The 10,356-nt window shown below is 40.1% G+C and overlaps 1 protein-coding gene across 4 annotated transcripts in view; it reads left to right on the top strand.

The window, feature by feature from the left end:
* Nucleotides 1–3,097: 3,097 nt before the first annotated feature.
* AFF1 (AF4/FMR2 family member 1) overlaps nt 3,098–10,356 on the top strand; it is a 151,268-nt gene continuing 144,009 nt past the window's right edge. For all 4 annotated transcript variants that reach the window (XM_042470216.1, XM_042470217.1, XM_042470218.1 and 1 more), the window contains exon 1: nt 3,098–3,372. In XM_042470216.1, the coding sequence (XP_042326150.1) occupies nt 3,356–3,372 (17 nt within the window). In that variant the 5' untranslated portion in view covers nt 3,098–3,355. The remainder of the gene's footprint in view (nt 3,373–10,356) is intronic.

Genomic DNA, 10,356 nt, shown 5'->3' with positions numbered 1-10,356 from the left:
CTGAAATACTCCAGAATCCAAAATTACTCACAGAGGTGGCTGAGAGAGAGACACCTTTGCTTTCTGATGGTTCAAGTTACACAAGCTTTTGCTTCACAAACTTATTTAAATTATTGTGCATAAAATTACCTTCAGGCTAGGTGTTTGAGGTGTATAGGAAACAAATGAATTTAATGTTTAGACTTGGGTCCCATCCCCAAGATTATTCATATCCAAATATTCCAAAATGTGGGGAGAAATCTGAAATCCAAGACAATTCTGGTCCCAAGCATTTTGGATAAGCAAATGCTTGTCGTTGTTATTGTTGTGTGCCTTCAAGTCCTTTCTGATTTATGACAACCCCAAGGTGATCCTATCATGGGTTTTTCTTGACAAGATTTGTTCAGAGATTTGCCCTAACCTTTCCTTGAAGCTGCGAGAGTGTGACTTGCCCAAGGTCACCCAGTGGATCTCATGGCTGAGTGGGGGATCAAACCCTCTGGATATTCCTATAGAGAACATATTAATTACATATTTAAATAATCAAATCTGCAACGTCAAAGCCACAAATGAGGAGGAACGAGTGTACTTGTAAGTGCCAGCCTGCAAATAGCCCTCCCTACCAGCTGAACTAAGACCAGAAACAGCAAAATGCAGGCCTATGACTGACATCTTCAATTCCGTCCCCCCCCCCCTCCTGTTTGGTTTTTACACACACAAACAAACTGGTGGCAGAACATTTCTATATATATATATACACACACGCTATATATTATGACAGTGTTGTCTGTCTAAATGTTTGAATATATACATACACACACACACACACTCAAACTGGTGGCAAATATATATAGAGAGACATGTTCTGCCACATATATTCAAACATTTAAAACAAACAACACTGACAATACTTAACGTAACTATATATATATATATATATATATATAGAGAGAGAGAGAGAGAGAGAGAGATATGTTCTGCCACTGGTTTTGTGTGTACACACACACACACACACACACACACACATATTCTAACATTTAAAAGAAACAACATTGACAATACATAACTTAACATTATATACAATATCTACACACACACACACACACACACACATAGAGAAAACAATGTTCTGCCACCATGTGTGTGTATAAATGTTCTGCTGCCTATTTGTATGTGTATATATATTCAAACATTTAAAATAAACAACACTGATAATACATAACATAACATCATATATATATATATATATATAGAGAGAGAGAGAGAGGGAGGGAGAGAGGGAGAGGGAGAGAAATGTTCTGCTATATATATATTCAAAAATTTAAAACAAACAACACTGACAATATGTGTATATATATATATATATAGAGAGAGAGAAATGTATATGTGTGTATGTATGTATATATATACACACACACATTTCTCTCTCTATATGTATATATACATACATACATATATATGCACATATACAGAAATTCACACAATTTAAAGGATGGGAAGATAAGGCCATCTATACCATATAGGACTTATTTCAAAATTCTAGACCTAAAAATACAGAAAGTATTTTAAATCTGTTGTTGCCTCTTAGACCCTCTTGGCTCCAAATTCAACAAATTACCGCATTTGTGTCCCAACTAGTATGGTCAGGAGAAACCCCTAGATCATTGACCATACTTGAACAAATGTGTACAGCTCCAGGTCCACCAGTGAAGGGAGGTTCAGCTGCATTGTATAACTGGATGGTGGAAAACTCCTATGGGAGGGATACTTTTTATAAAGTTGGATATACAGTTGGTCATTTCAGATGCAGAATGGCATCATATATGGTCATGTCCTTCTTATAAGTCTAAGTCATCTGCCCTATGGGAAAACACATTGAAAGTGGTATACAGATGGTACCTGACCCCTGTCCAGCTAGAACGAATGACAAGGAAGACATCTTCATTGTACTGGAGGGGTTGTGTGGCAAGAGGTACATACCTACACATATGGCTGGAGTACCCAATTGTCCAACAATTCTGGACACAGATTGTTCAATTGATGTCAGACATCACTAAGCAAAAGGTTCGACCCACTGCGGAATTGCTTGTCTTGTCGATATTTCAATTTGACAATTAATTTCTCCATCATAAGGAAATTATATCCTTTTCAGCCGCTATAGCTAGATTCATAATTGCCAGAAACTGGAAAACAGGTCATCTGCCCACGGATCAATGGTGGACCAAGTTCTAGGAAGGATGCTCAGTGGAGAAGCTTGCAGACGATGCCAGGAGAACCTCTGAGGCAAGGAACTGGAACCAGTTCAAGGAAAAGTGGTTACCTCTTAGAGAATATGTTAACTCCAATTCTCATGCTCATGTTCCTCCAGAGGAGATTTGGGTTTGGAGTTTGGAATGAGACCTCAGTTCTGTAAATCTATATTTTAGCTCATGTTTTTAAAGTAGAATGGTGATGAAAGTAGAATGGTGTTTTACTGTTTGTAAACAATAAAATAAAATGAAAAAGAGATGTAATATATATGTATGTATATATATATATATACACACACACACACAGAGATATATACATTTCTATACACAAACATATATTACATATATACTATATATATAATATATATATGTAAATGTAAATATTAATAATATATATATACACACACATTTATACATATATACATTTCTATACACACACATATATTACATATTATATATATATATAGTATATATGTATAAATTTAAATATCAATATATACATACATTTTTACATATATACATTTCTACAAACACACATATATTACATATATATATCTATTACATTTCTCTCTCTGTCTCTGTCTATTACATATATAAGTATATTACATATATGCATACATATATATATATATATATTACACATATACATTATATATAGAGAGCGAGAGAGGGAGAGGGAGAGGGAGAGAGAACTGTTGTGGCCCCAGTTTTGGTGTCTTCCATTCCTCCTCTGAAGAGTAGTTTCCCTGGGGAACTCCATCCAGAGCCTCCCTCTCTCTCTCTCTCTCCTCCCCTTGGCTGGGGTTTTGGGCCTGCAGTGCCCTCCCTCGGCCTGTAGGAGGCCCTGCGGAGCCCGGATGTCTCCCAGGCAGAGTTTGGGGAGGATTGAACCAGAGGAGGAAGGAGGCTGAGCTTAGCAAGCGAGGAGGAAGGCTACTCTGTTGCCTTTGGGGCTGGGGAGGGAGAGAGGAAGGAAGGAAGGAGAAAGGAAGGAAGAAAGAAAGAAGGGAAGGCTCCCAGAGGGGAGCACAGAGGACTGCCCTCTCTCTCCTCAGCCCCAAATGGCGGAGGGGTTTTGGGGAGGGAAGGGCTGATGGAGAGGAGCCCACTCCCTGGCTAACTTCACCATGGCTGCCCAGTCAAGGTAAGGCTTCTTGGGGAACAAAACCAAACAAAACTCCATTTAATATATATATATATATATATTAAAAAATAAACATGTCCTCCTTTTCCTTTTCCTCTTCCTTCCTTCCTTCCTCTTTGAAAACCATTTTGTCAGCTCTTTTCTTTCTCTCTTTTTTGGAGGGGGCTGTTTCAGGGTTCTCTCTTTAAGGGAATCTACTTCTTGGCTGGGTTCAAGAAAAGTTTTTGATAGTAATAAGAATAATACCATATTTCCTTTCTCTCTTCAAATCCTTTTGTCAGCTCTTTTTCCCCTACCTCTCTGCTTCAGGTTTTTTTTAAGGGAATCTACTTCTTGGCTGGGTTCAAAAAAGTTTTTCTTAATAATAATAACAATAATAATAATAATATAGTACTTCTTTTCTCTTTTCAAACCCTTTTGTCAGTTCTTCTCTATTTAGAGGGGATGCTCTCAGGGTTGTTGTTTTTTTAAGTGAATCTAGTTCTTGGAGGGGTTCAAAAAGTTTTTCATAATAATAATAATAATAATAATAATAATAATGATTATTTCTTGACTTCAAGGTTGGAGGTACAACATGTTAGAATGCCAGTGTGGAATACAAATAATAATAATAATAATAATAATAATAATTAGTATTTGAAAACCAGGGTTTAGAAAGGGAAAGACACCCCCTCCTAGTTTAAAACATGTCAGTTCAATTCACACACTTTTTTCCTCTCTCTTCCCCCCCCTTCAAGCTTTCAGGCATTAAGGGTTTATTTTTTCTTCTTTTTAAAAAACGATATATATATATATATTTTTCACAGTATTTCTAAGTTCCTGCACTTGAAGTCTGTGATGGGTTTCTAAAAAGAGGTTGAACTCCCCACTTGTGATCATGTTTTTTCTTTTCTTTTCCCCTTCTTTTCATGGAGCCTTTGCTGGATAATAGCAATAGCAAGTCATAGGAAATTAGGATCAGATATGTGTAATAATGGATATTTGCTCCCCCTTTTTTTGGCTCTGTGTCTGTCTGTGTCTTTGGGGGATGTAAACCTGGGTGCCTTTTCAGTTTCCTTTGGGTTGTAAAGCAGCCTTTCTAAAATGGTAGCTGGCTGGGTGTCTGAAGGGGAGGAATCTGCTGAGTAGGCAAAGGCTGGAAAAGCTCTCTCTGGGTCCAGGAAGGGGAGAGAGGAGTCATTCTTTCTCTTTACTGTCCAATTAAGGGAAAGGAGAGGGATCTGGGGATCCATTTGATCAGCGGTTTCCCTTTAATCACAGTGGATTACTCCTGGGAGAGGGGGAAGAAAAAAGGCATGTTATTAGTGGTGTTGACCTGGGTGCCAGCTTGGCTTAGTGGTTTGAGTGTTGGAATAGGACTTTGGGACGCCAGACTTCAACAACAACAACAACAATTTCCCTTTGCTGCCCCCCCCCAGGTTTGGACTCAAAGGAGCTCACAATTTAAAAGAATTATGCAATTAAAAATTAAGGACCCAGTGTAGGGTAGTGGTTTGAGCATTGGACTATGACTCTGGAGACCAGGCATAAACAACAACAACAACAACAACAACAACATCCCTTTGCCCCTCCCAAGTTGGGACTCCAAGTAGCTTACAATTTCAAAGAATTGCTCAACTAAAAATTAAGGAGCCAGTCTGGGGTAGTGGTTTGAGTGTTGGACTAGGGCTCTGGGAGACCAGAGTTAAATTATGATTACTGTTATTATTATATTCCTTTGCTTTCCCCCCAAAAAAATTTGGACTCAAAATAGCTTACAATTTAAAAGAATGGTTCAATTAAAAATTAAGGACTCAGCATGGGATAGTGGTTTGAGCATTGAACTGTGACTCTGGAGATCAGGGTTCGAATCATCGCTCAGCCATGGAAACCCACTGGCTGACCTTTGGCGAGTCACACTCTCTCAGCCCCAGGGGAAGGGAATGGCAAACCCCCTCTGAAGAAACTTGCCCAGAAAGCCCTGTGATCGGTTCACTGCCTAAGGGTGGCTATAAGTTGGGAAAGACTTGACGACACACATGACATGCTGACCTGTGAAGGTTGTTGTTGTTGTTATTGTTGTGTGCCTTCAAGTTGTTTCCAACTTATGGCAACCCTAAGGCGAACCTATCCTGATGTTTTCTTGGCACATTTTTTCAAAGGAGGTTTGCCATTGCCTCCCTCTGAAGCTGAGAGAGCGTGACTTGCCTAGTGGATTTCCATGGCCAAACAGGGATTCGAACCCTGGTCTCCACAGTCCTAGTCCAACACTCAGACCACTGCAGCTAAATGTGGCTTATCTGACTGTCTTTCTTTCAGGGAGTAGGAGGATTGCTTTGATAATATTTTGGGGTTTCTGGGTTCACACCTGCCCCCTTCCACATTCCAAGCAATCTAGTTCAAGAGGAAGTTTGGCACTGGGACTACTGTAGTCATGGTGGTTGTGTGCCTTCGAGTCATTTTTGACTTATGGCGACCCTAAGGCGAACCTGTCATAGGGTTTTCTTGGCAGGTTTCTTCAGAGAGGGTTTGCGATTGCCATCCTCTGAGGCTGAGAGAGTGTGGCTTGCCCAAGGCCACACAAGTGGGTTTTTTATGCTTTAGGCTGGAATCGAACCCTAATCTTCAGAGTCATAGTCCAACACTCAAACCAGTGCACTGCACAGGCTCTTTCTGTAGTCATGTAGATTTCTGTCATGTAGATTCCTGCATTTCTCCTCCTGGTTGGAAACTAGGAGGTGGAACTATAGGGTGAGTGGCATGTTGGGTAAAAATGACAGTCCGCCTCTGCTTGAGATTCATGAATAAGTGAGTGCTGCGTTCTTGGTGCACACTGCAACTTTCTTTGCAAGTTGGAGAGCATGGAGAAAATAATTCTAATAAAGAGGTTAATCAAGAGAGGTTAAACTGATAGTCCATTACATAATTTAGAAGCATTGACACATTTGCCTTTCTTTATTTGTCATCAGCTTATAGTTATAGCCTATATAATTAGCTGGCCACCTTCCTTAATCTTCTAGAAGACTCGAGTAGATTTGCTAAACCTGATATTTACTTTTTAAGCATATAGAGACACATACATACATCCAGAATGGTGCAGTGGTTTGAGCACTGGATCCCATCTCTGGAGACCAGGGTTCAAATCCTCACTCAGCCAGGAGTGAGTCCCAAACTGTCAGCCCAGGAAAGCTCATGATTAATTCACCTTAAGGTCCCCTTTATCCAGAAATGACTTGGAGGTACACAATAACAGAAACAACAACAACACATATATGGTGTTTGGAAAATTTGGCATGGTGTGGATTGGAGCATAGCATCCCAGCTAACTGTATTTTTGGTGTGCAATGGGATCTTCCAGCATCTTTGAAAGGTAGGGCCAAAATACACTGCAGAAATAATCCAGTTTGAGACCCCTTTAACTGCCCTGGCTCAGTGATAGGGACTCCTGGGAACTGTAGTGTATTGTGGCAGCAGAGCTCTCTGGCAGAGAAGGCTAAATGTTAGGTTTTGGACCTAACTGAGAGAAAGGAGCTAGTAGCATAAGCTTTTGTACTGAAACACACTGCAGAAATAATCCAGTTGGAGATCACATTAACTACCTTGGCTCAATGCTAGGGAATTCTGGGAACTGTAGCTTTGTGAGACATTTAGCCTTCTCTGTCAGAGAGCTCTGGTGCGACAAGAAACTACAGTTCCCTGAGCCAGGACAGTTAAAGTGGTCTCAAACTGGATTATTTCTGTAGTGTGTTTTGGAGCAAAGACTGCATCCGCACTGAAGAAAGAATCCTGTTCGATACCACTTTAAATGTCATGGCTCAATTTCATAGCCCGAAAAAACCACAAAAAACTATAAATCATGGCTCAATGCCCTGGAATTCTGGGATTTGTAGTTTGTTGTGGCACCAGAGTTCTCTGACAGAGAAGGTGAAATATCTCATAAAACTACAAAATGGAGAAATCCATCACATTGAGCCATGGCAGTGCAGGTGGTGTCAAACTGCATTATTTCTGCAGTGCAGCTACAGTTCAAGTTTACTTCATTAGATTTATTTTTGGTGGTTTAGAAATAATATAATTGAATGTGGTCCTGGTTTGTCCTTGGGTATGTTACTACTCTTGTATATTACTGGTTTACACATATATTCAGAGCACTGTATATCATTTCCCTGATTTTCCCCGTTCTTTGCAGATAGAAAAAGGTTTTGTATGGAATACAATATTAAAAGAGAGAGAGAGAGAGAGAGAGAGAGAATGGTATCTATCTGTTGGCATATGTTTTCAACTGTGCCTGTGGAGAACAGTAAAATACACATTTTTTTTTACAAGAGCTCGGTGTCTGAGACCTTGTCACATTACAGATTGTTCAGTGACAAGAGATCCCAGAAGCCGAGTTGTTTTCTGTGTTGGAGAGGCCATTTATGTAATCCAAACCAGACTGGCTTCTGTTTGCCCTGAAGGTGAAGAGGGGGAAGTTTGGCAGTGGAGGGGGCAGGGAAATATTGGATTACACTAATCTTTCTTACATAGAAAAGAAACCTTTATTAAACTGATATATGGTAGTAAAGAAATACTTACACATATTGTGTTGTCTGATTTTGCCCCCTCCCCCCCTTTCAAAATCTATTGAGGATATGTGGAAACAGTTTTTTCCGACTTGGTGCCTTCCAGATGTGTTATACTACAACTCCTATCACTTTCAACCAACTGGGACACCAGGTTGGGAAAAAGCTGAGTTAAATGATATTACTGATTTGTTTCAGCAAGAGTGACCTATGTGCAGCATCCACGTTCCCCTTGCTGGATTAGATTCCACTGGTATAGCCCCAAGGCATGGCCAACAGTGATTATAACAAGCATTTCTCTGGAGGACATGAATGATAGGCCTGTGTTTCCTTACCTCAAGGTTCAGTCTAAAGAGATGTAAAGGTTGCAGGGGTATTTTTGTATACCTGTGGTGACTCTACCTAGAGTTTGTGGGAGTTCATGGATAGAAAATGGACATGTAGGATTGAGCAGCAGAATAACTATGTTTTGTTGGTGAGTAGTCCACTGCTGTTTTCATGGTTCTGTGGAATTTGTGGGTCCATATGTTGATCACAATGTGCTGGATGGGGTTATACCCCTCCTGAATATTCAGGTGAACAACTTGGGATATGCTGCTGGATTCATCTGTGAGCCTGGAAGCTCAGGTTTCAGTGGTGCCCAGGTGTGCATTTGCACAATTAAGGCTTGTGCACCAGCTGTGTTCATTCCTAGAGATGGCAGATCCCATCCCAGTGCCTTTGTTCACGAATCACAAACATTCCCAATGCTTTTGTTCAGTCATTAAAACTGGACTTGTCACTTCATTGCAATGCACAACAGATTTTGAATTTAAATGGACATTCTCACACACCAATGACATATACAGTGGGCCTTTGTTATCTGCTGAGGTTTGGTTCCAGGACCCCTGTGGATGATAAAATCTGTGGATGCTCAAGTTCCACTAAATATAAAGATAAAGGAAAATGGTGTCTCTAATATAAAATGGAAAATCAAGGTTTGCTATTGGGAATTCATACTTTTTTTTTTAGTATTTTCAAGCTGTGGATGATTAAATTTGTGGATAAGGAGGGCCAACTGTATACGTATGTCCCTGGCTTTTCATTCTACCAAATGCATCTGAGGAAGTAGACTTCAATCTATGAAAGCTTACACTGCCAACTTCTTTCTTTCAGTTAGTCTCAAAGGTGCTACAGGATCTCTCTACATACTGATTCCCAAGCTCGACTCAGGCTTGCATCCTTCCGAGGTCGCTAAAATGAGTACCCAGACTGTTGGGGGCAAATTAGTTTACTTGTTAATTAGCTTACTTGCTGTTCACCGCTATGATCTTTGGAATAGCGGTATATAAATAAAACAAATTATTATTATTAATTATGATTCTACAGACTATATACATGGCTATATCTTTGCATCCAGCTTGGATTACTGTAACATGTTCTATGTGACGCTCCCTTTGAAGACTGGAAATTGGTCAAAAGAACCTTAGATTAGGTTCCATATGAACCTGGCCATGTTTTGTGATCTTCTGGGGAGGCCTTTCTCTCTGTCCCACCACTTTCAAAGGTACAGGTAGTGGGAACATGGGAGCTGGCCTTCACAGTGGCTGCCCCAGGTTCTGGAACTCCCCAAAGAGGTTAGATTGGCACTTCTTTGCTACCTTTCCACCAGTCTTTTTGTCCTGGCAGGTCTTTGAGCACTGATTGAGGAGAACACACCTTGCACAATGTGATGGATTTTCCATGTCCTCATTTATCTTCAATGGTTAACATTAGGTGATGGTTAACAGGTTTTAATATTTTGATAATGTCTTTCCATTTTGAACTTTTGAATGGTGATAATTTTTAGCTATGTTTGTTTTCACTGTTGTAAGCCATCATGAGTCCCAGACGTAGGAAAAGGCAGGATATAAATATCATCAGTATTGACATCATTCCATGCAGCCTTGCATATTAAATTCAAAAATATACTTGATTATAAACATGGACATATGCACAATTAGCTTGTACATCTCCATACACATACATATTAGTATAGTAGTATAGTTGCACATTGATGGCCTAAGGGGAAAATCAACTTTCTTTGGCTTGGCTTGTGTATGTGACATAACGTGGTATGAATCTTGAATATACATGAGGGATGAGTTTTGTTATGTGCTCATAGTAACCAGATAGTAGTCCTTTGAAGAGAGCAAGCAAGAAGAATGGAATTGAATCCAAGGTTAGCACCTGGATTGAATGAGCCATGAGCAGAGAGAGTTAGAATCATAGAATAGAATCATAGAGTTGGAAGAGACCACAAGGGCCATCCAGTCCAACCCCCTGCCATGCAGGAAATCCAAATCAAAGCATCCCCAACAGATGGCCATCCAGCCTCCGTTACCTCCAAGGAGGGAGACTCCACTACACTCCGAGGAAGTGTGTTCCACTGTCGAACAGCCCTTACTGTCAGGAAGTTCCTCCT

This window comes from Sceloporus undulatus, chromosome 5 (assembly GCF_019175285.1).
Source record: "Sceloporus undulatus isolate JIND9_A2432 ecotype Alabama chromosome 5, SceUnd_v1.1, whole genome shotgun sequence".
Taxonomy (NCBI): domain Eukaryota; kingdom Metazoa; phylum Chordata; class Lepidosauria; order Squamata; family Phrynosomatidae; genus Sceloporus; species Sceloporus undulatus.
This window is presented reverse-complemented; position numbering and strand designations above follow the sequence as displayed.